This window comes from Monodon monoceros, unplaced genomic scaffold, assembly GCF_005190385.1.
Source record: "Monodon monoceros isolate NGI ecotype Baffin Bay Population unplaced genomic scaffold, NGI_Narwhal_1 Super_Scaffold_11, whole genome shotgun sequence".
Taxonomy (NCBI): domain Eukaryota; kingdom Metazoa; phylum Chordata; class Mammalia; order Artiodactyla; family Monodontidae; genus Monodon; species Monodon monoceros.
In genome coordinates, this window is record NW_021703767.1 from 95055797 (window position 1) to 95082184 (window position 26388).

The 26388-nt window shown below is 37.7% G+C and overlaps 1 protein-coding gene and 1 non-coding gene across 3 annotated transcripts in view; both read left to right on the forward strand.

Annotated features, from left to right (window-relative positions):
* SLC2A2 (solute carrier family 2 member 2) overlaps window positions 1-19316 on the forward strand; it is a 30387-nt gene extending 11071 nt beyond the window's left edge. For both annotated transcript variants that reach the window (XM_029214783.1, XM_029214782.1), the window contains 9 exons: window positions 963-1225; window positions 6025-6149; window positions 8772-8887; window positions 10016-10178; window positions 10667-10854; window positions 13339-13443; window positions 17493-17594; window positions 18263-18466; window positions 18554-19316. In XM_029214783.1, the coding sequence (XP_029070616.1) occupies window positions 963-1225; window positions 6025-6149; window positions 8772-8887; window positions 10016-10178; window positions 10667-10854; window positions 13339-13443; window positions 17493-17594; window positions 18263-18466; window positions 18554-18754 (1467 nt within the window). In that variant the 3' untranslated portion in view covers window positions 18755-19316. The remainder of the gene's footprint in view (window positions 1-962; window positions 1226-6024; window positions 6150-8771; window positions 8888-10015; window positions 10179-10666; window positions 10855-13338; window positions 13444-17492; window positions 17595-18262; window positions 18467-18553) is intronic.
* TRNAG-GCC lies at window positions 3147-3219 on the forward strand. The gene has a single exon. It is a non-coding gene; the product is annotated as a tRNA-Gly (tRNA).
* Window positions 19317-26388: the final 7072 nt, after the last annotated feature.

Sequence of the window (26388 nt, forward strand, 5' to 3'; positions counted from 1 at the left end):
TTGCAGCTCTATTTACAATAGCCAGGACATGGAAGCAACCTAAGTGTCCATCGACAGATAAATGGATAAAGAAGATGTGGCACATATATACAATGGAATATTACTCAGCCATAAAAAGAAAAAATTGAGTTATTTGTAGTGAGGTGGATGGACCTAGAGACTGTCATAGAGTGAAGTAAGTCAGAAAGAGAAAAACAAATACCATATGCTAACACATATATATGGAATCTAAAAAAAAAAAATGGTTCTGATGAACCTAGGGGCAGGACAAGAATAAAGACTCAGACGTAGAGAATGGACTTGAGGACATGGAGAGGGGGAAAGGTAAGCTGGGACGAAGGAGAGTGGCATGGACATATATACACCACCAAATGTAAAATAGATAGCTAGTGGGAAGCAGCCTCATAGCACAGGGAGATCAGCTTGGTGCTTTGTGACCACCTAGAGGGGTGGGATAGGGAGGGTGGGAGGGAGACGCAAGAGGGAGGAGATATGGGGATATATGTATATGTATAGCTGATTCACTTTGTTATACAGCAGAAACTAACACACCATTGTAAAGCAATTATACTCCAAGAAAGATGTTAAAAAAAAAATTAAAGGTCATGCAACACTAGTCTCACATTGCAACTTCCTCCTTCAGATGGGACAAATAAATTCTGCCAACTCACTATTACATTCTCAAAATTACAGACAGTATTTCAGTCCTCTAGTCATCAAGATCCTTCTTGCCTCCTTCACTTGTTTGTTCCTGTCTGGTTCCTGTTGGCACTGGAATTTGTGACCTCTGTTTTATAGGATATGGTCAACTGAAACAACCATATGCGTTAGTATGTGCATAACACACATAATTGAGATAATCCTGTTTAAACACCTAACAAATATTTTAAAGGAAAAACAAACAAAAAATATACAGAATGTTTGAAATATTGGAGCTATTTTTCTTTATTTTATCTCCTTAGGTAATAATAACCCATTATAGACATGTTTTGGGTGTTCCGCTTGATGACCGAAAAGCTATCAACAGCTATGCTATCAACGGTACAGAGGAACTACCCGCAAGCCCATTCCTAGGGGTCCCAACACCAACCCCTTGGGCTGAGGAAGAGCCTGTGGCATCTGCTAGCCTCATCACCATGTTCTGGTCCCTGTCTGTGTCCAGCTTTCCAGTTGGTGGAATGATTGCCTCATTCTTTGGTGGGTTGCTTGGAGACCAGCTTGGAAGGTAGGCAAATTTCATAAACAAGCAGAAACACAGAAACTTCAGTATTTTCGGTGTCATAATTTGTTTAGAAAGAAATCATCTTTCCTTTTGTGGAATAGTTTCAGAGTTGTTTTTTCAACTCACGACCCTATGAGTTAGGTTGGTATTGGACCAAATAATGGAAAAATCTGTTGCAACCATCGGCTTAATAGTGGAGGCATTTACAGCAAAAGTGAGTTTGGTGTGTATTTCTAGATAATCACTCTGATTCTCTGACTTTGTAACTTATAAAACATATTGAGAAACCACCGCACAAGTGGTTTACTCAGGAACTCAGTGGGGAGTCAAGCGTGGAATTTTTAACCTGGGAGTCGATTGCTGGCTTCATCAAATTGCTCCATTTCTCAGACATCCAGGTTTTCATCTTCAGATTAGAATTTGACATTTGGATCAGTCAGGTCCTAAGGTCCAGTCAATATCCCCCGCTCCCAGTTGCCCAATATACTTGGCGTGGGGTTTCTAGCTACTGCTCCTTTTATCTCAAAGCCCCAACAAAGGGCTGAAGCAAGTGGTGTCTCCATTTCTCTACTTTGGTTTCTATTATGTGTTTTGGATTAAAAACATCAGCGGAACTCCTTTACACTCAAATTTCATTTAGTCATGTGATGTACTAAGGCTCTTGGATCCCCCCCACCCCCACAGAGAGGAAGTAAAACAGAAAATAAAACGGTTATTTCTTTAGATTTATTTTCTGCTCTTTGCATCCATCTTTTATCACTTTTTTTCTCATGATAAAAACATGCAAATATGGAAAATTTAGAAAATGCAAAACCTTTAAAGTTCTAAATGATATAGGCAACTATCTTAGTAATGCTGGATTACAATTCATTTAACTATTTTAAAAATATTTATTTATTTTCCTTTTTTTTGGCTGCGTTGGGTCTTAGTTGCGGCACACAGGATCTTTGTTGAGGCATGTAGGATCCTTTTTGTTACGGCACGCAGCCTGCTCAGGTTTCTCTCTAGCTGTGGCATGCGGCTTTTCTCTCTCTCGTTGAGGTGCGCGAGCTCAGTAGTTGTGGCGCGTGGGCTTAGTTGCCCTGCAGCACGTGGGATCTTAGTTTCCCGACCAGGGATCTAACCCGCGTCCCCTGTATTGGAAGGCGGATTCTTTACCACTAGACCACCAGGGAAGTCCCTCATTTAATTATTAAAATCCCTACTTTTTGTTTTCTTGGCCACGCCACATGGCATGCAAGAATCTTAGTTCCCTGACCGGGGGTCGAATCCGCAACCCCTGCAGTGGAAGTGCAGAGTCTTAACAACTGGACCACCAGGGAAGTCCTAAAATTCCTACTTTAAATTATAGTTTTCCCTCTCTGGTTATTAAATTCTGATAAGTTCTTCCTCTTGTACTGGAGTTTTTATATAATAAGACTGTAAGAATTTCTCTTAAGTAATGGGTAGCATGGTAATGCAAGTTTTATTCTTACTCTTATTTGAGAGGGACTTCCTCTACCATAAAAGAAAATGGTCAGTTCTTCAAATTTTTATCAACTTACTGGTGTTTAGCTGATCTTTAAATCAGTATCCATAAATTATGCAGGTCATTAACTGGCTTTAATTATTTAAAAATTTTAAAAATCATTTCAATTTGCACCAAGTTGGTTTAAGCAATAGTTGGAAATTTTTCTAGATTAATTATGTCTAAAATAAATAAAATTAAGCAAAGCTAAGTTAAATTTTTAAATATGGATAGACCAACTCTTTTAGCAGCTATTGACGTTTTACACTTCTCATCACTGAGGAAAAAATTTAAGCCCTTGTCCCTCATTTAGAGAAGAGATTCTAACAATCCAGTGACCTACTCTAAAATATTTAATTAGTGTCCTGGTGGTGGAATCAGGATGCTTGTCTTCTCAAGTCTTAGGATTTAGGGGCGTCCCTGGTGGTCCAGTGGGTAAGACTCTGTGCTGCCAAAGCAGAGGGTCCAGGTTCAATCCCTGGTCGGGGAACTAGATCCCACATGCATGCCACAACTAAGAGCCTGAATGCCTCAACTACAGATCCCGCATGCCGCAACTAAAACATGCCACAACGAAGATCCTGCGTGCTGCAACTAAGATGAAGCGCAGCCAAAAACAAAAAAAAAAGGTCTTAGGATTTAGCATCAACAATGTCAAACGACCAAAACAATGTCAAATGACCATTTATCAAATTATTTATTGTGAACTAAAAGTGAGGCTTCCTCCAACTCTCAGTAGAAAAATGATCCTCCTTGAAAATAGCCCTAAAACTAATCATTTTAACTTCAAAATTAAGACAAAATAGTTCAGTCTCTTTCACAAAACTATTTTTCTAGGGAGATTCACTGAGAACTAACATGATGGTCCTTATTGCCAGGGTCATTGCTTTACTAGTTAAAAGTAAATGGAAGTGTACTTTTCCGTTACTGCTTTAAAAAACATCTTTCCTTGTAATTGTGTTAATAGTCAATAGATGTCTATAGCCACTGTTTTATAGATTTGGGTTCTCAAAGTGAAATTTTACTTAAAATTTAAGTACCAGGGTAAGGTAGGGGAGACCATGATCTGGGCAATCCACACTACCATGAGTGAAGGAAGGTATACACAGTTTGCCTTTGAATATGTTCTTTCTTTTGTATCAAAAATGGAACTCACCAAAATAAAGCATTAACCTTTGGTTTCACACAGATCGAATCCCAGCTCTGTCACTTAATAGCGATGTGAAAATGAGCAAGTTACCTCAGTTCTCTAAGATGTTTCCCTCCATCTGCAATGTGGGGAAAAAAATACCTCCCTTGTGGCATTATTGTAAGGATTAAATTAAAATGAATATAAAAGGTTTAGTACACTGCTTGGCACAAAGTGAGCAGGCAGCAAGTGTGGATGATGATGATGAAGAAGACTATGCCTACAGGAGTATTTAGAGCAAGATTTAAAGAAATATACTTAGACATATATTTCTTTCTCCCTGATTCAACCATTTCGTGTATTTTTAGATTATTTACTCTTGGCCATTTCTCACGTCTGAGCAGAAGTTAAAATCCTTTAAGGTGTATAGAGTGCTCCAGCATCCACTGGTGGTAAGGAAGAGGGACTTTAGAGCAATCCGGCATCAAAAATACTTTCAGGCTATCTATCTCTTTTACGACTTTTTATCTTTTCCCCACCTAATGGAATATACTATTAGCTAGCTAGTAACAGTTTCCTAGGGTAAATTATTGAATTTGCCTGCCCTCTGTCCTTGTGTAGAGAAAAAGCACTTCACAGAAGAACACCCTTGTCTTTTTCTACTATGCAGTTCTGAAGCTGGTCAGCTCTAAAGCACTCTATTTACCTGTCTTTGGGTAGTTGATAACTTGCATATACTAGCTTGCCGTTACTGCTCTAATGAATTACTACAAACTTAATGGCTTAAAACAACACAAATTTGTTTTCTTACCGTTTGGGAGACCCAAATTCAGTTTCACTTGGCTGAAGTCACAGTGTCAGCGGGACTCATTCTTTCTGGAGGCTCTGAGGAAGAGTCCATTTCCTTTCCCTTTCCCAGCTTCTGGTGGCCACTTCTGTTCCTTAGCTTGTGGCCCCTTCCTCCATCTTCAGAGCACATCACTACAAGCTTTATTTCTTTCATCACATCACCTTCTCCTCTGCCTTCCTAGTATAAGGATAGTCATGATTACATCATTGGGCCCGACTGGATAATCTCTTCAATTCAAAATCCTTAATTTAATCAATCTGCAAAATCCCTTTGCCATATAAAGTAACGTATTCCCAGGGTCTGAAGATTAGGGTGTGGACCCTTGTGGGGTATTATCCAGCCCATCACATGGTTTTTTGGGCAATCATTGCAGTATGAGATTATATAGTTTTATTTTCCAGAAAAAAAAAATCTGTTTGGTGTTTAAGATACTTGCTTAGAAAAAGCTCACCTATTAAAGTTTGAAACACTGACATAGAGCATAACAAGATACTTACATTTCTTTGTGGGACAAAAATTTTCACACCTATTCACTCAAATTCTTTTTATTGGCCTTAGCATCGACTGAACTTTGAAGAAGGTTTTTGTGTACTCACTTTCCCATTTAACAGGAGGAAGAGTATCAGATACCTGTAAATGTCAATTTTCATATGATTAATTTTGAAAATGATGTTTTTGTTGCTATTGTCAGCTTTATTACATATTTTACATTGGTTGACATTAACTCATAGATTCTGGAAATATGCTGGCATACAATGACAAAATAGGGATAACTATAGTTCTCTATGATAAGGCTTAAAGTAAAAACGTGTTTTAATTTACTTCCAAATAATTCATACTAGAGAAAACTTAACTTTGAAAGTTCCTTTCATGATCTACATCAACTAAAAACTTGTACCATTAAAAGAAAAGAAAAGGGGTGTCATAGGTTACAACTCCAGAATTAAATTTAGCTTCACCAGGCAATTATTCTTTAAAACAATCAGCTTCTAGAAAACTTAATTGCTAACTATTTGAAAAGGTGTCAGAAGTGTTATCTTAAAGCAAACCAGTCATCATCACAATTGAATCATCTCTATCAAAATGTGGAGATCAGGTACCTGCAACCCCAATTCTCCCATTATACATATATTACGTATTGTTAATGCTTTAACCCACAGACAGATCAAAGTAGCAATCATGGTTTAAGATTCCCCAACTAGCTCAGCAAAATTAAAATATTCAGTCTTAGGTAAAAATCTCAGCATGCTCTGAAAGCAAATAATTTTATCAAGTTTTGATGCTAAATTTATAATTCTTGCTTTTCAAATTTTCAGAATCAAAGCCATGTTGGTAGCAAACATTCTCTCATTAGCTGGAGCTCTCTTGATGGGGTTTTCGAAATTGGGACCATCTCACATTCTTATAATTTCAGGAAGAGGCATATCAGGACTCTACTGTGGTAAGTAATGCACACACACACACACACACGCACACTCCCACACAAACACATGCACACATCTGAAAATTATTCTGAAGGCAGATGTGGTTACATGTAGAGAATTTTTTTGAGCCTCGAGTGACATCATGAAAGGGAAAGGCAGTAGCATAAAGTTGCAGTCCTGAGTCAGGGAGGTTTGGGACCAGTAAGTGGAGTTGTAAGGGTATGTTCTTATCCACAGCGATGACAACATTTCTAGTCGTACGATCTAAGACAAATTATTTAACTTTGTTTCCTTATCCAGTAAGTGAGAAGGATAACAGTATCTACCTCCTGGAGATGCTTGTGAGAATAAGTGTTCAGCATAGAATATGACTACAGCAAGCTGCCAAATGTGCTAGCTGATATCATTACTCCCGTTGTTCAGTAGACAGCGGAAGACTGCTATGCCCAGACCCCTAACTCTACCCTTATGGCCTACCTGGCCACTGGTGTCTCTGTCTCTCCTATCTGGAAAGACCCTGACATCCTGGCCCATCTCTCAGACCACATTCCCTACCCCTAAATGCTTCCACATGTAGCTGGTTGAAGGGTTAAAGTGGTGCTGACCATATAGGGAGAGGGAATCAGGAAGAATCAGTTGGTAGAGGAGTTCAGAAGGGAGGAAGGGTGCTCCTCCTAAGAACGTCACATCTAAACAGCTGAATCACTATTTCTTGGAGACAGCTTTTCAAACTACCTGAAGCAACTTATCAGCAGAAAGGGAGGATCGTGCATTCTCTAAAATAGTCAAATCTTTTGCTTCTCAATCCCAGTGACACCCATTGTCCCAAATCACAGCCACTAATAATATCCATTGGGGGTGGGAGAGGAAAGGTAAGGGCACAAAATGGTATATAAAATATTTTTAACACTTTTACCTGCAAAGAGGAAAAGACTATAATTCCATGAGTCTTCAATGATCAGTTGAAACAAAAGTCTAAGATTACTTGTCTCTTTTTGTTATTTTCAATGCTAATAAAAATAACTGAAAGGGTAGCTTGATCAAGGTCAAGAGTCACCCCACTTGCGGAAAAAGCTTTGGATTCAGAGTGAATCGATTCTGGCACTGTCTTTGTCTGGCCTTAGTAACTGAATGTGAGACTCAGTTTCCTCTTCTGTAAAATGCAAATAATAACACAATCAAAGAAGTCCAAATCATGATTCTTCTATCTTTTCTCTCTATTTTTTAAAATATAGCAAGAAAAAAATTACAAAATATTTTTGGTAAAGTTGAAGATAAATGCTGTAAACGTAACATGGAGCAACCTATCACTAGCATAGCCAAGTAACTTGTACTCTCCAACCACCTTTTAAAATTATGTCGGATCCTATTATGAGCATTAAAATTGCTAAAAATTATAGGAAATACAATTTGGCTTCAGGTTCATGTGACTTCAGACCTGTGAGCTTATCTGCATTTTCTGTTCTTGGGGTATAATGTTAGGCATTACACAAAAATAGTACAGCCTAGAATAGGACCAAACAAATGGGTTTTTTTCCCCTTCTTCTTTAAGATCAACAGACCACTCATTAGAGTTACATGTAAAAGCAGAAATTCAGATGCTGTATCAATCATGCAAATGTTCATGTGATATTAAGAACAATTTGAAGCATTAAAAAATATTGAAAAAAAATATTGAAACAATTCCTCAAAGCATCTTTCATACATTTGATAGGCAGGCCGTCCCTCTAAGAGGAAGCCTCTGACAAATCTCATTTTTAAATTCTTAAGAAAATGCCAAACATCGCATTCAGCCTTGCTCATTGATAGTCTCTGACCTTTTTATGCACTCAGCAAATGGCTAGATACTCCACCATTTCCAACATGACTGATTGCATCTGCATCTAGGAAAACTATAGAAGGCAGAATGGCCTAGAGCTTTTCAAATGTCTGTATTCCTTTAAGCACCAGAAGTCTTTATGCAAATAAAATCTTTTCTGAAGCCTATTATTTGGAGAGAATAAAGAAGCTAGGTTTTCTCTGGTTGGAGTGATTGGGGGAAGAGCCTCTGAGTTCCTCAACCCCTTCCACCTTCCCCCTTGGCCTGGCCAACTCAACTGTGACCTTGAGGCACCTCCACATTGTGGATACTCAGACAGGGCTTGTATTTCTCCACTAACACTCTATTGCACTGTGATCGTGGCTAAGTCGTTTCTCACCTTTATCAAGTAAAGAAGTTGGCCTAGATAAGTTCTAATTTCCTTTAATCCCACAAATCTAGAGTGAGAATATTATTGTGTTTTTAAGAATATTGTTAAAGCATTCTTCAGTCTCTTTTCTGAAGATAACCTAAAGCATTGTGATACAAACTCAATATTAACATGGATTTTTTTTAACTAAATAAGACAATGCTATGAATAATTGCCAAATGCATGACTAACCATTCCTTTCTATTTGTATATCCAACTACAACTTCATTTGGAGTCGCATCAACAAACATTCTTTGCATAAACTGTGTGTAATTGTTGGTGACAAGGGCTCTTCCTTCCAATGAACTCAGGAAGGGAGTTCCAGCAGAATATTGACTGTACTTAAACAGAATTATTGTTATTGAGATAGTCCTGGCTACACTTTAACATTTATGTTCATGTTTCATTCAGGGTTAATTTCAGGCTTGGTTCCAATGTACATTGGTGAAATTGCTCCAACCACGCTCAGGGGCGCTATTGGCGCCCTTCATCAGCTGGCCATTGTCACAGGCATTCTTATTAGTCAGGTAAAAACTCCCATCCCGTACCTCACCCATCCTCTACTTTACCCAACTTCTCCTTCCCTGACTGTCCACTCTCACTGTAGAACGACACAGAGGAAAGAGGCAGTTCCACAGGTGGTAGTGCAGGTGGTATAGGGACATAGGCTTTTTAGCTCAAAGCTAAAGTACTACTACTCCACTCTTCACTTTTCCCCTTGGAGTTGTGGTGGGGTTGGCACTGGAGGTGACCTGGTAAGCCAAGTCTTGAACTGCTGGAGCTATTCTAGAATTAAATTACTCCATTTAGATTTCAAGGACTAAAAAATTTCAAAATTTTGCCTACCCAGGTTTCCTTTGTTCTGAGCATCTTACCTGCTCAAATTTAATATGCAAATGCTTACAACAGCAGTTCTTGTTCAGCTGGCTCTATTCTTTCCTTCTGTCCTACGTTCTCAGAGGGAGTCCTAGAACCTCAAACCTATGGCTATCCAGAGGATAAACTACTTGCAGTAGGGATCACAAAACTAGTTCTCATCAGAGTAATTGTTTTATCTATGTAACCCCATTCTATTTAAGTTCTGGGTAATCTAAGAAGAAATTTTTTTTTTTTTTTTTTTTTGTGTTACGCGGGCCGCTCACCGTTGTGGTCTCTCCCGTTGCCGAGCACAGGCTCCGGATGCGCAGGCTCAGCGGCCATTGCTCCCAGGCCCAGCTGCTCTGCGGCATGTGGGATCTTCCTGGACCGGGGCACGAACCCGTGTCCCCTGCATCGGCAGGCAGACTCTCAACCACTGCGCCACCAGGGAAGCCCTAAGAAGAAAATTTTTTAACAAAGGTCCAAAGATGCATGGTTTTTGCTGTTGTTTTAGATATCAAATTTGTGCTTAAAAGTTTGGTTGATTCGCATCCTAAATGTCCCATAGGAGTTAATGAAAACAAATCTAGGTGCATTCTTTGTAGAACAAAGAGTCCATAATTCAGTTCAGATGAGACACACTAGCAGTAGTTTTCATCTTGTGCATGCTTGTGCATACGTGAGTCACAGCTGTCAGGGATTACTATCAAATAGCCAATGTGCTTTTTCAACAAACTGTTTCAGAAGGCAGATCCAGAGTGATGTGCAGTTGACATGCTTCCTCCCTGACTTTTCAGATCGTTGGCCTCGACTTTATCCTGGGCAATCATGAGCTGTGGCACATCCTGCTTGGTCTGTCTGCTGTGCCAGCTGTTTTCCAATCTTTGCTGCTCTTCTTCTGTCCAGAAAGCCCCAGATACCTTTACATCAAGTTGGATGAGGAAGCCAAAGCAAAGAAAAGTAAGTCTATGGGTGGTTTTACTTTCTTCCTATTGTTTTGGAACTATCAGCTAATGAGAAAGAGTGTGCATGAATGGATACTCATGAAATTGGTACCAGCGCTTTCCAAATGAAGTCAGTGATTATATGCAAGAAGAATATGCAAGATCACTTAATACGACTGGTGTGTGCCATTTTGCAACCGTAAACATTCACACAAACCCAAACAGAAAATCCACACACGGAGACTTCTAAGAGACCTTTCCTGCATTATCCTTCCATGATAATGAGGATCACAGTTTTGTTTGTCATAAGATGAAGCGAAATGTTCTGCTTTTTTGAGAAATAAAAAAGCAGGATTTAATTTAACAAGAAAGAATTTCCAACACCCATGCTATTAAGTAACAGAAAGGGCTATGCAGAACTGTAGCTCTTTCATTAACATAATACAAATAAATTTATTTTTGTTTTGACCTGAGTTGTGTCAACCTGATCGTTTTGGGGGACAGGCTTGAAAAGACTCAGAGGAAGTGATGATGTCACCAATGACATCACTGAGATGAGAAAAGAAAGGGAAGAAGCATCAAGTGAAAAGAGAGTCTCCATAGTTCAGCTCTTCACCAATTCCAGCTACCGACAGCCTATTCTAGTGGCATTGATGCTGCACATGGCTCAGCAATTTTCTGGAATCAACGGGGTAAGTTTAAGAACGTCCCCTAACTCTTAAGAGCAAAGTGAATTAAGATAGATGAGGAAAGGGGTTTAAGTTTAAATAACTAAAGGATACTTTAAAATGTTGACATCACATGTCTTACTACAACAAATATATTGAATGAGCATTAATTTTTTGTCTTGACTCATCTGCCTTCTAAAATCAACTTACAGTTTTTTAAAATGTCAATAATCAATGGTCTGCATGTCTATTAAGATGAAGGTTAAAAGGCAAGTCATAATGAATACAAAAGAGGGAAGAGGAGAATAAATATAACTAGAAGACTAAATTACAAGGGGCTTCCAGAGTTGAGTATCAAATTTAGGATTTCTGATAGCCTAAGCAAAAGGAGTCCATGATTCCCTCTGTCTATTTAAATGAAGTATACCAGATAGCCTTGTGCAAAGAAGTTTCCTGCCATCCAAGAAACTTTCACTCTATTTGGGGAGATAGCACACAAAATAAACAATAGAGTGAACTGACATGATGTTGGTGAGTAAGGGTAATAGAAAAGAAATGACTGAAAAACATTCTGAGTACTAAACTAGCTAGCATTTAGGTTTTGAATTGAAATTCTCATATTATGCAGACTAAAATTGTTCTACTGACAATTAGCTACTAGAAGAAAAAAATTAAGCATTTGTTAAGAAACTAGATAAAGAAAATCACTTATCCCCTTTCATTGCTGTTAAAAATGTGGTTTGGGCTTTTATAGTGAGCCAATCCTAGATTCACAAAGACACTTTGGGGGTGACTGATGAATGGGCAGAGACTTGGGGGAAGCAAAGAAAGCAAAAGTTGAAGCATGAGCTGAAGCAGAAGAAGACCTGAGCCTCACTCCACAAAGTGAATGCTGCTCTGCTGTGGTCTCCATCCTCCTTTAACAGGTCCCTGATACTCATTTTTTATCTCTTAACTCTTTATAACTTTGGGGCTCAGAGACCAAATCTGTATCCTCTCTCTCGGCTCTGCTTGTATATCCAAGAGCACAACACTTAATCTCTCTAAACCTCCCTGCTCTAGCTTCCATCCCTGTGCCTGACTTAGAGGCACTCAGGAAGTGTCGAACCACGCGCTGTCAGGCAGCCTAAAATGGTGGGCTGGTGTGCAGTGAGTAATCCACTCCTCACTGAACACAGTCTGAACAGTCCTCCTGCGTCAGCCATGTCTGCAGGAAGAGGCACCAGCAGCAGGACATGTTATGTGGGAAAGGAACTGATGGAAGATGATAGAACAAAAAAGATGATGTAAAAGACTATTGTAAACATAAGGACATAGCCAAATAATAAAGCCTATTAGGGAGGTTGTGAATCAGATTTCTCCATCCACTGAGATTGGTGGAAAATTTTGGGTTACATGCAATGACAACCAGAACTCTATACACACTGGTGAGAGTACAAAGCGACACAACTTTTTTTTTTTAATTTTTATTGAGGTATAATTGATTTACAGTGTTGTGTTAGTTTCAGGTATACAGCAATCTGTTATACAAATACATATATCCACTCTTTTTTTAGATTATTTTCCCATATAGACCATTACAGAGTACTGAGTAGAGTTCCCTGGGCTATACAGTAGGTCTCCATTAGCTATCTGTTTTATATATAGTAGTATGTATGTGACACAACTTCTTTGGAAAACTGTTTGGCATTATCTATCAAAGCTGAGAACATGCATACACTACAACCCAGCAATTCTATTCCTAGGTGTAAATGTATACATATTTTACCAAAAGGCTTGTACTAGAATGTTCATAGCAGCACTATTCATAACCACTCTAAATGATAACTACCTAAATACCCATCAATAGTAGAATGAGTAACTAAATTGTGGTATATTAATACAATTATACACTAAACAGCAATGATAAATTGTGGTATATTAATACAATTATAATACGATTATACACTAAACAGCCTGAAAATACAACAATATGGATAATTCTCATAAAAGTAATGTTGATGCCAGATACAAAATACACACAAAATATGTGGTTCCATTTATATCATGTACAAGACCAGGCAAAATTTATCTATAAGGATAGAAGTTGAAAGAGTTTCCTTTGAGAAAAGGGTGACGTTCAGGGGGCTTCTGGAGGGCAGGAAATGATTTATTTTTGATCTAGACTATACAGGTGTGTTTAGTTTGTGAAGATTAATTGAGCTGTACACTTAAATGATATGTGTACTTTTTTGCATGTATTTTATGCTTTAACAAAAAAATAAAGTGCAGATGTACAGTTTTCAGCTAAACATAAGGAGAACTTTTAAGTGACTGGAAGCTTTACACACTGAAGGAAGATTGTGGTTTCTCCTTCCCTGGAGGAAGAGGGTGGATAAAACCTTTTGGGAGTATTAGGGACCCTGGTTCCATTGAAACACCTGAAAATAAAAAAACTAAAAGAATTCTTGCTTTGAAGCCATGAGTGCTAGGCTTCTTGATTAAGGCTAAACTATTATTATTTTGCAGATATTTTACTACTCAACCAGCATTTTTCAGACAGCTGGAATCAGCCAACCTGTTTATGCAACTATTGGAGTTGGTGCTGTCAACACAGTTTTCACTGCTCTCTCCGTAAGTAAAATACTCTATATAAATATTCTGCTTGCTCCTCAGTCCAGAAATGGGAGTAAAATAACCTTGTAATATAAAAGTGACCTATGACTTATTGTCCACGTGTAGTGGGTATGTAGATAGAACCAAGTGGGTCACAGGAAGAGTCCTATATGTGAATAACCAACCACTGTATTGAGGTTAGGCATAACTGAACAGGTGGATCACTGGTTCTCCTTATCTGCTGAAGATGTCATTTGTCACTCATTTGTGAATTAGTAACTCACTTGGGGGCACAGACACTTGGTATTTTTGTGTAAATACCTGGGCTCTTTCTCCTTTGCTCTGTACTTAAGCCTCTTGATATTAGCAAACAGCTTGTCATTTCTATCAGCATTGGATCCTAGATCCTCTCCTTCCATGGTTGAAAATTTTTATCCTGATATCTTAGAAAAAACATTTTAAAAATAAACATGGTCCTCTCAATTAGATAGCTAAGCCTCTAGCAAAATTAAACTGATTCAGTAAATTCTTATGATGTTAGGCCATTGGGCAGAACTTCCAGGTCACAAGGCCATGGCTTCTGGTGATGTATATGACTGTGATATTATGAGAGGATGGAATAGAAGCGGTTTATAACTTGAAATGTTATTGCTATTTTTGAAATGTAACTTTTTCAACTGTCAAATGTTATTATACACTTTTGAAAATTTTTCTCAACAAGGGAAGAGGTCATATACTCTTCTTAAGATCAAATACCTTATCTAAGGAATGATTCAGTATATTGACAGTAATAATATTTAATATAACAATGTAAGAATTAAAGTAAACAAAAAACAACAGCAAAACCCCCCAAACTTCCCAACTAACGTAACTCACTTTAAAATGAGGATAATTGAGTTTATCTTTGAATACAGATGTTAAAAAAGCTTGTGCTTTTTAATTTTGGTCACAGTGCTATATACTCAATATACTTTAGTCACTTGTTTTTCATTCTCTGCACATGGACTTTTAACTATTACCTAGAGTAGTCAATAAATTACAACCTGGCCACCTAGATCAAAAGGCAGGTTTGTCCAGACCACATTAAACAGAACTGGACCTTGGAAAGAGAAGGAAGAACAGATAATAAGGGAACACCAGTGCTTCCGTAGAAATGCCTTTAGAGGCATTTAAAGGCATTCATGGCCTGTTCAATCCAAAAGGCCACTCTAAACCAATAAAGGCCTGGTACTAGGATGGAATCCAAGGGACTATTCCCATTCTTTTGTCTCCTGAGATAATATTTTTGCAAATCCCACTTCAACATATTTTTTTCATATAGAGACTATGATTAAAACATTTTATGTGTTAACAGGATTTACTATGTAAAGCATCATGTTATCAAGATCAGGGTAACCCAAACTCTAAGAATATCTAGCGAGAAAACTACTGCAGAATTCCATTTTTGTCCTCCCCCCCACCAGCCAACCCCATGGAGTGGGAAGAGTTGTTCTGAAAATAGAGCCTTGATTATTTTGAATCTACCTTTTTTGAACTCATCCTTTTATTCTGTGAAAGTTTTTGCATGACTGACATAATTTTTTTTTTTTTTTTTTTTTGCGGTATGCAGGCCTCTCACTGTTGTGGCCTCTCCCGCTGCAGAGCACAGGCTCCGGACGCGCAGGCTCAGCAGCCATGGCTCACGGGCGCAGCCGCTCCGCGGCATGTGGGATCTTCCCAGACCGGGGCACGAACCCGTGTCCCCTGCATCGGCAGGCGGACTCTCAACCACTGTGCCACCAGGGAAGCCCCCTGACATAATTTTAAAAAGTCAACTCTAATCAGCTGTCTAATTAACCCTCCAGGACTACAGATAACAGTTAACATTTTTAATTATATTTATTTTTGAAAAGTTGTTTTAAAGTTCAAAGAAGTACATAAAGGACAGCCTCTCAGTCATCCAGTTTCTCTCGCCAAAATCAACCAAGATTACCGAATTCTGTGTATCCTTTCAAATAAAGATGTGCAATTAGGAATATGTACTGATAACATATTAATGTTTCAACAGTTTGGAAGGAACATAATCAATCTTTTTTTTCTGGATGAGTACTTGGAGAAAGAGATAGACTTTCCCAACTCGATGCTGAATTATGTTCCACATTTCCAGATTTTCTTTTAAACTAATGAGCTGGTAGAAGGGAGCCTGTAATCTTGAGTAAGAAAACAAAACAGGAAGAATATAAAGGGAACTGGAAGGCAGCATAGGTCCAGAGGAGAAAGAGTGGCTCCAAGTAAGCATCCAGGATCTGAGTGATGTACAGTGTCTGCAGCGAAAATGAGAATTAAGATCAGGTAGACATCTCTGGCCCCTGACCAAATCTCACCCTGTATCACACCCTTTCCTGAGTGCTCACCTAGCCCCAAGGAGGGAGTCCAACTCAATTTTCAAGGCATGTAGTTTTAGAGTTTATAATCCTATTAGCAATAATTGTTCAGAAATAGAAGAAACAGACACAGTAAAAGCCCTTATTCCTGAAGAAATCCTCCAGTTTTCTTGGCAGCTTGACATGGTGTCATCAAATCAGATTTAAAAGTCATAATTAAAGAGTCAAAATATAGAGAGAAATTTTATGAACTTGAGAAAGGTTTGTTTTTCCCACTTTCTTCTCAACAATTAAACGTGGGCTCCTTGCTTCCCTGGTGGCCCAGTGGTAAAGAAGCCACCTTCCAATGCAGGGGACGCGGGTTTGATCCCTGGTCAGGGAACTAAGATCCCACATGCCACGGGGCAACTAAGCCCATGAGCCACAACTACTGAAGCCTGCACGCCCTAGAGCCCACGCTCCACGACTACTGAGCTCGAGCGCCTCAACGAGACAGCCCATGTACCGCAAACTACAGAGCCCATACGCTCTGGAACCCGCACGCCTCAACTAGGGAGAGAAAACCTGCACACCACAACTAAGAGAGAAGCCCACGCACCACAACAAAAGATCCTGCACAGTGCAACTAAGACCCCACAGAGCCAAAAAAATAAAGAAAATTAAAAAAAAATTTTTTTTTAATGTGGCTCTTTGCTTACCACCCTGAAGTGATTTGAAACTCTAATATGAAATGTCTCTGAGATGAAAGGGGCTTTCATTGTAGGTGAAAAGAAATGTTTCTCAGATATTTTCAGAGCCAAAACTCACTATACTAAGGGTATTGGATTGCTGTTGATTTACTAATAGATTTATGAGCCTAACCAATTTACTCACTGAAGTGAGAAATTATGACAGGTAGTTTTTGTGTGTGTGACTCTCCAACCTTGGCAGTATTCCAAGGATCAAGCAAGAGTCTATTCAACATACTCTGATCCTGGCTAATTGTGAATCTTAACCATTAGTGCAAAGATCCACAGACCCACAGGAATCGACACCAAATCTCCTGAATTAGGATAAGAAAGCACTTTAACCTTTTGCTTTAAAGTCATACCTTTTCAAGTGGATAGTTCATTACCAGCACCAGGTACATTTAGGCTCACCAGAAAAATGCGGACCTGACTATTTTGGTAAGGCCATCAAACTCTGTATGCTGCCCCTGAGTGGACACAGTTTGACTTTATTTGCAGTAAGAAAGTTGGATAAGAATAGTTAACACATCAACAGTTGTACTGTTTCAGGGGTCTGCAGTGCTCAAACCCTTGCAATTATAACTTAGGATAATTATCAGAAGGGAAATTAACATCATTTTTATGTAGGACCTTCGTATTTTAAGTCTACAGGAAATATATTGGGAGAGGTCCAAGAGGTCCAGTCTCTAAATATTGCACCCAAAATGATAAACATCAGGTGGTGGTAATGCTATGGTTCTTTCTCTAGAATGGCCTGTTCAAATCAATGTGACGAAAGGAAGCCAGTAGTTGTAAATCACCTCTGTTCACTGAGAACAGCTTTGCCACCCCAGGCAAGAGTCACCCCCCTCCTGAGTTCCACATCTGTAAAACGGAATAACACAACGGCCTCTTTCCAGCTGTATAAATTAAAATGATCTCTTTGGCAGTAAAAACGATTTAAGTATAAAGCCAATATGTTTTAAAATTTTCCTAGGTATTCCTTGTGGAGAAGGCAGGGCGACGCTCTCTGTTTTTAATCGGAATGAGTGGGATGTTTGTTTGTGCCATCTTCATGTCGGTGGGACTTGTGCTACTGGTGAGTTTGGTGCCTGCACTGAGATTTTTGATTACCATATGATAGCACTTCTGAGCTACAGGTTAAACGTTTCAGATTGACTTACGAAATAAAGCAAGAGGAACAGCATATAATACAAAGGAGAAGTGTAAAGAAAAAGAGAACTAGTTTAGGGGTTTAAATATAGAACATCAGCAGGTAAACTGTGCTTGTTACCCAGAGAGGCAGTGTATATAATAGTAGAGCACAAGCTCTGGGATTAGCCCAACCAGGTTCTAATCCTGGCTCTGCCACTTGGCTGCCTGTGTGACCTTGGACAAGTACCTAGACCTTTCCAGCCCAGCACCAGCATCCACTACTTTACAGGAGGTCATGCATCCTGTCTAGCAACCTTGGTATGAGTAGAAGCAAAGGTCACTGGATCCTTGCTTTTCCTCTTTCACAGGAAAAGAGTGACTAAGAGTCATGGAAAATCCTAATCCAGAGGATTTCCTATAGCTCAAAAGATTTAAGGATGACTAAAACTAGAATAAACTTGTCTACGACTAGAATAACTTATACTTAATTGAATATAAACACATCAAGAAGGGAGCTATGTCATCTCTGAACTCAATGAGAATCTACCTAGCTAAAGGAAGAAGCAGTCAATGTCAGTTCCACTTTTGCTTTGTTTTTTGTTTTCTCCTCAGAATAAATTGGCTTGGATGAGTTACGTGAGCATGATAGCCATCTTCCTCTTTGTCAGTTTTTTTGAAATTGGACCAGGCCCCATCCCCTGGTTCATGGTGGCTGAGTTTTTTAGTCAAGGACCACGCCCTGCTGCTTTAGCAATGGCTGCGTTCAGCAACTGGACCTGCAATTTCATTATAGCTCTGTGTTTCCAGTACATTGCGGTAAGCAGCCTAATACTGTACAAATTTACTGAACAGAAGATAAGGTTGAAGAGCTGCTAATTGGAACTCTGTTTATTCTCTGTGCAGGACTTCTGTGGACCTTATGTGTTTTTCCTCTTTGCTGGTGTAGTCCTGGCCTTTACTCTGTTTACATTTTTCAAAGTTCCAGAAACCAAAGGAAAGTCCTTTGAGGAAATCGCAGCAGAGTTCCGAAAGAAGAGTGCTTCAACCAAAGCACCAAAAGCTGCTGTAGAAATGGAATTCCTTGGAGCTACAGAGACTGTGTAAAGATAACCTGCTTTTTGACAGGAACAGAAACAGGAAGGAAGCAGTGTTTTTTAAATGACAAGTTTTTTGAGAATTCTATATCTACATCTTGAAGTACTGTTTTATTTTTTAAAGAGATGTTATAGGCTTTGATCAGAAATGTCATCAAATATTACAAAGAAAGTATTTTTTTAACTTCGAGAATCTATTTTGGGTGGTAAGACTCTATAATTAAGTAAACCAAAAAGTCTAGCTCATTTTGGTACACTAAATGGCAAGTACATTCTAATGTTCTTAGTGCTGTCCTTTACAACAAGAGTATCCTGAAGTTGAAGCAGTTTCAGAGTTATTGCTTCATTAAGCACGTGACTAGAAACCTGAAGACACAACCAATATTTACATATTTAAATACGATCAAGTTGGAATTTTCCTACCTGCAGACCTCATATCAATACTAAGGGAGATATGACTAGTGGCAGTAAGGTCCATGTTAAAATTGATAACTTTTCCAATTTTTCCCCTCAGCTTTTTTCTTGTGCATTAGAATTTGTGTTGTGCTTTAAAAGTTTTTTTGTTATTTTTCATGTGGAATAGTTTATTAAGCACATTAAAATATGGTTATAAAGAAAAACTTTTATTTTGGGTAGGCTTACCAAAATCTTTCAGTATTTGGGGAAAAAAAATTTTTTTTTGTTACTTTGATGACCAAATGGTTTTTGTAAAATTAAACACTAAAAGGTTTTACCTGGTCATTTAGCATGGGTTATCAGTTAATATTAACAGCTATTATAAACCCATGTTAATTCCTTGCTGGTTCAGTCCTTTGAGCTATAGTTTGTTTTGCGTTTTAACTGAGCACAGCTTGGTTTTCTGAGTTGTGTTATAAAATATACTCAAACAGTGATAAATCAAACACTTTGTATATCTCGTCAAACCCCAAATAAGATACAACAGTCTAACGTAGGAAATTGGAAGTAAAAGATTGCTCTGTTTGTTAAAAAATATTTTCTGAATTCTTATGTTTTAAAATAGAGTTGAAAAGGTAAGGTTGGAAGATCCTGAGGGCAGCCTCCTGAAAATTCATGAATGTTTAATTTCAGACTTGATCAATATCCTTTTTTAATTTTCTTGAAAAGACTTGAGTTGCCTAACACAAAACAATCATCCCATTTGACGTTTCCTTTTTTGCCTTAGCAGGATATGGATGCTATCTAAGCTGTTCTCTTGCAATTGCTACCATTGTACATTGTGCCATAGGTACACTACCTATGTGCCAGGCACTGTTACAAGTGCTTTTATGTGGACAAATTGGAAATACACAGATAATTGAACAGACTTTCACTTACAGTCAATTTTGCAACTATGGAAATACAGTTCTGATGGATACCAAAGGCTTAGCAGGGAGCTAAAGTATCCCCAGGCTGTTTTCCTCACAAAGCAGAGCACTGAATCAATCTTTTTTTACATTTGCTTTAATGTGCATGAAAGAAAGGCACTTTTTAAAAAGTTCTCTTTAAGAGTGGGAAAAACAATACTGAACACTGGGCGGGGGGGGGGGGGGTTGTTTGTTTTTTCTTTTTTTTTTTCCTTTATTTTTCTTCCCTTTTTTTGACCAAAGGTGTTTACCTTTACGCAATTTGACATTCCAAACAACATGAAATTATTTCTTTTCACTTTGATTTTTGTTTCCTCTGGGCCAATTTGGGATAAACTACTTTCACTTAGGACTTCAGAACACAGTCACAGTGAGCTTAAATAGTTCAGTAGACCTTTTTGCTAAACTGTGAACTCTGTTAAAAAAAAAAAAAAAAGTAGGGACTCTGAATAGGGCAGGAGCAGGAAAATGGCTCATCTTGCGGCTCCTGTCTTCTTCAGGATGCTGAAGCATCAGGATGCTGATGACCTTTGAGAAGCCCAAAGTTGCACTGGTAAAGAAATTTAACATATTTATAGGCGATGAATGTGATTTATTCACATTCTTTAATCACTATTCCTGACCTCACTTAGAATAAAGTAGTAAAGGTTTAAATAAAGAGCCGAAAAGACCCCTTTTAAGTTTTAATTAATTATTCTGATTGACCACAAATACCAAAAATTCGGACCCTGCAGTTTTCTGCCTCAGAGAAATGTAAATGGCATACATTGTTTCCCTTTCATAATTTTTTCCTTTCAGAGATACAAGTGAGTTGAAAAGAGACATTAAGATGAAATAAGAGGCTAAGACAAAGGAACTAGCTTAACATGATAAAAAAACTCCTAGGTTTTCAACAATATTCATCATAATATATAATAATATCAGCACTAATTAATTAGATTTAATCCCAGGGAAATTAGACGTGTGTTTGAATGTTTAATTTTCATAGTACGCTACCATTCTTGTGGAATTATTTTCATACTCTAACATCCTTACAAATGTGATTTTCTCTTAGCTTGCTTGGAGCATGGTTACACTTCTTGATCTGGCTACCCATCTGCTAGATCTAGTGTTGCCCACTGTCATGACACCAATGCACGGATCTTCTCTCACTTCCTTCTCCCCACTCTCCTCTACACGATCAGCACAGTAGTGCATGCTGAGACACAGTAAGAGAAAGCCCCTCCTCAAGGAGCTCAGTCTATTGAGGAGCTCAGGAAGACCAGGGTATAAACATCCCCATCTGCATCTTTTTCCTTCCATGAACCTCAAACTGAAGGCCTCTTTTGTAAAGAGGGCTCAATCATATACCTACCTCAGAGAGCTGTTGTGAAGATTAAATGTAAAGTGCTAAGCAGAGTGTCTGGTACAAAGGGGCGCTCAATAAATGTTACCTAGAATTAGTATTCATGAAGATACTGTTAGGATACAGGACTACCATATATAAGATAGTTCCAATTTTTTGTTTTGATAAAAAAAGTTATATAAATTCAAGGTAATATTTTCTTACTTCAAGCAACAGTCTCATGATGACAAGGGAATGGTAAGAATTAGGGTAGATATTAGGCTATCTAATTCTTAAACCCATACCTGATATTTCTAAGTAGGTTATAAGAGTTTCTATTGTATTTTTTAAACTCGCTTTTGCCTAAGTTATTTTTTAAGAGGTCTATATGTAATATTATTTCTTTGGATAATACTAAGTACAAAATAAAATGCTATATATCATATTTAAATGTAATTTAATAGGATTAAATCACAGGGCAAGACCAAACCTTGATAATCCTCAAAAATTGCAAAAGTGTATAAACCAGTATACATGCATAAGCTACTTCTTCTTGCTAGCTTATTGTTGCAAACGTAGCAAATAAAGCAGTATTAGGCAATATCTTGTGCTTACAGTGTCCTAAGCAAAGGTGCTGAGTAAAGTATATACAATTTTTCATTACAATTCTGTATTAGTGACCTGAGGAGAAAAGGTTTATTGTCAACCACTCTGAGCCATCTGCTGGTGTTTTTACTGCTTTCTAATTGAGTGCGCATTAGAAAGAATCATCATGAAAATAAACTTGTTTTATTAGTATGTATACGCTATTAATATCTATACACATACATAAACTATATGAATGTATACATATTTATAGTATGTATACCTATAGTTTTATGTCAATAAGTATATTTCCAAATACTGTGTTGTTTTATTTTATGTAGAAAATAACCACATTTAAGAAAATTGATATTGGTTTATTGTATATACTCATTTCCTCTCACAGTATCTTTCCTATTCTCATTTTAAAGATAATATGTGAGTTACATTTTAAACCAAAATTTTATTTCCATCAAGCAGTTTTTTGATTATCAGTAGTAGAAAAAACTAACCTGTAGGCTAGGTAAGAACAACTGAAGAGGAATGAATGACTCCCTTTGATGAAAATAGAAATAATTTAATTCAGTAAATATTGAATTGCGCTCCTATTATGAACAAGCCCCTTTTTAAAGTTTTGTAAAAGAGACAAAGCTTAGAAAACATGGTCCCTATCCTCATTCACCTGCATACTCATAAAGGGGATAAAAATTGAAAACAAATAGTTATAGTACAAAGGAGAGAAAAGGAAAAACTGTAAGTTAGTGGTTTTAAAATTTTTAAGTTAATATCTAAAATTTTTCATCATATGTTTAAATAGCTGCAAAGGATATAATTTTTCAAAATATAGTATATATTTACATTTTAAAATTGCTATGCTCTATTTATTCAATAGCATTTAATTACCATAGTAATTTGTTACTCTCCATAACCATTTAAAATATATATATAAATATATTTTTATATTTAACAGTTGGAAAAGTTACTGCATTATTTTCTATTCTCATATTTCTGTTCCATTTCCCCCAAAGAATTTTATCCTAAAGTAATAAATATACGTGCTTTAAAATATTTTTGATGATTCTAAGTTTCTGCAACAAAAAATATCTATAATTTGAATTTTAATTTTTAAAAATGTCCTGTGTCTACAAAGGTCAAAATGTTTAACCTCTTTTTCTTTTCTGGATTGAGTTAGCATTTATGATAATTAGTAGCACATAACTGCTGAAAATTATCCATATTACAAATTTTGATAAAATTATTCATTTTAAAATTTTTTTATTGAAGTATAGTTGATTTACAATATTGTGCCAATCTCTGCTGTACAGCAAAGTGACTCAGTTATATACATTTATCATTTTTTAAACATTTATTTTAGAAATTCATCTCAGTGAGAAGTATGGGTTTTCTTCAAGTAATTTAAATATTAATGGATAGGAGCTTCCCTGGTGGCGCAGTGGTTGAGAGTTCGCCTGCCAATGCAGGGGACACGGGTTCGTGCCCTGGTCTGGGGAGATCCCACATGCCACGGAGCGGCTGGGCCCGTGAGCCATGGCTCTGAGCCTGCGCATCCGGAGCCTGTGCTGCACAACGGGAGAGGTCACAACAGTGAGAGGCCCGCGTACCGCAAAAAAAAAAAAAAATTAATGGTTAGATATTTCTTATTACTAATGTGAAACAGTGTTCAACATAAATCCTATCATTACTTTTTGTTATTATAGATGTATTGAAAATCTTGTTTTCATAAATAAGTAGATAGGAATGGAAGGACCAATGTCATTTAATTCCATAACTATTTCTAAGTTATAGCCAAAAAGCACATAAAAATTAATCATCAAAGTAATTTTTAATAAACTATCAGCTAATAACTCAATTGGGCCCTTTAATTTTGTTCAAATCAAAGAACCTGTATTGTGAAAGGACTTGTTACCCAGTTGTTAAAATTATTCTCTCCCTAGTTCCTGGGCAGCATACCAAAAAGGCTTTACCAAGACTTTTTAAAAGACTATTAGTTATATTGTTGAATCTTTCACTTAGAGGCAACTTGCTTAACATGATATACTCAGAAGGGTTTGGGAGAATTGAAATATTATTAATTTCATGCATTTTCACATATATATGATAAAATTCTTCTATTTTATCACATGCTCCAGTCACATCAAAGCTCAGATGAGAGCTCATATACAGCTTGTTAGCTTGTTCAATTCATGGAAAATGTCTGTCATAACCTAATGGGCAAACTCAGTCCTTATTGTCAAACTAATTTTCTAAATCAGACTTACTTTCTATCTGACTTAATTTTTCACTTCCAATGAGCACCTTAATACTCATTCCTGTGACAGCCATCTCATGTCTGAATTCCAGTGCTTCCACAGGTAAACATAAATGAGTCATGAGTACTGGTCACCAGTCTGTCCCCTGCATTTCTTACAGATGGTTTATATTTTTTACTTTTACTGGTCTTTCCTTCAGGAGCAAATGCACTTTGAAAATAATTGGGTACGGTCTGCTAAACCAAAGTGGTCAGTACCCTGTTCTACAATGTCTGCGTTCAAAATATCCTAACTCAGGCCCAAATATGCTATTTCTTATGCCATCTTAATTAAGGTAGGCGTCACAGTTAAAATCATTTCCAAGTATCCCTTTTTTTGGCACTGCTAGAGGTTTGAGTCTGCGGCAATGCGCCACGGTGAAAGTCAGGATTCAAGGAGGACTATACCTGTCTTTTGTAAAGTAGGAGAAGGATGACTATGAAAGAGGTGTTGGGGAAAGAACTGGCCTAATGCCCAACTGCAGGCACATTACTGAGCATGAAAACATATGTTTTTGTCCATGAATAAGAGATAATGTGCCCAACTCTGACAAGTTGTTATAAGTTATTAACAAACTAAATGCTAGGAGGAGGGAGGGGGAGAGGAGAGGAAGAAATGAAACTTAAGAGGATCAGCCCAGAAGATCCAGCATCTAAACAATGGGAGCTCAAAAGAGAAAAATAAAATAAAAACAAAATAGAAGGAAGGAAATTATCAAAGACAAATCATACTGGAATTTTGCTGAGCTGAAGAACAAGGCTTGAGATTGAAAGTTTATTGTGTGCGAAACACAAATAAACAAACAAAGCACAAAATTTCATCATGAAATTTCAGAGCACCAGCAGTTAAAAAGTACATATAAAAGCATCCAGAAAGTAAAGACAGGTCACATACAAAGAAACAGGCTTCATAAAAGCATGTCATATCTGAATAGCAACTGTGAAAGCTAAAAGGCTATGGAACAATACCTACAAAATTCTGAAGGAAAATTATTTCCAGCCTAGAATTCTGTTCCCAGACATATTATCAGTTGAGTGTAAAAGTAGAATTAAGCATATTTCCAGATATGCAAGACTCAAAAACTTACCTGTTCTGTACCTTCTCTCATGAAACAAGTGGAATGTGTACTGTGTCAAAAGAGAGAGAGAGAGAGAGAGAGAGAGAGAGAGAGAGAGACATGGAATTCAGCAAAAGGAGAGAATTAAAAATAAGTCTCAAGGCAGGAGTCATAGGTGACAGCAAGCTCCAGGGCCTAGAAAGCAACCAATTCAGATTGAAGCAAGAAAAAGAAGGTTCCAGGGAAAACCAAAACATTCTCTGATATGTTTGACCATATGAAGAATAATTTGGAACATTTAGAAAAAAAAAATAGTGCCAAGCACATAGAAAACTAAACAAATGCAAATAGGAGGCAATTATGAATTCCTAAGGAGAGAGTGCAGTAGGGAGCAGCATAGAAAGGAAACGTCCTAGTACACTTCTTGGCTCAATGGTGAATAATTATTCACATAATTATGTAAAACACTGGATATTGGTAACAATTCTTACTTTCAAATAAAATTTATAATAGTACTGGACTTCCCTGGTGGCACAGCGGTTAAGAATCTGCCTGCCAATGCAGGGGACACGGGTTTGAGCCCTGGTCCGGGAAGATCCCACATGCCGCGGAGCAACTAAGGCCGTGTGCCACAACTACTGAGCCTGTGCTCTAGAGCCCACAAGCCACAACTACTGAGCCTGCGCGCCACACCTGCTGAAGCCCGCGCACCTAGAGCCCGTGCTCCCCAGCAAGAGAAGCCACCGCAATGAGAAGCCCACGCACCACAATGAAGAGTAGCCCCCGCTCGCCGCAACTAGAGAAAGCCTGCGCAGCAACAAAGACCCAATGCAGCCAAAAATAAATAAATAAAATTTTTAAAAAAATATATAATAGTACTATATTATGAGATATGTGGAGAAGGTGAGAAATTGTGAGAAAGAAGCTCAATTATTATTTATCATAATAAGTTGTCGACATATAACCACCAAAATCTATAAAGCAAAAAATATCCATATAAGCCTATGT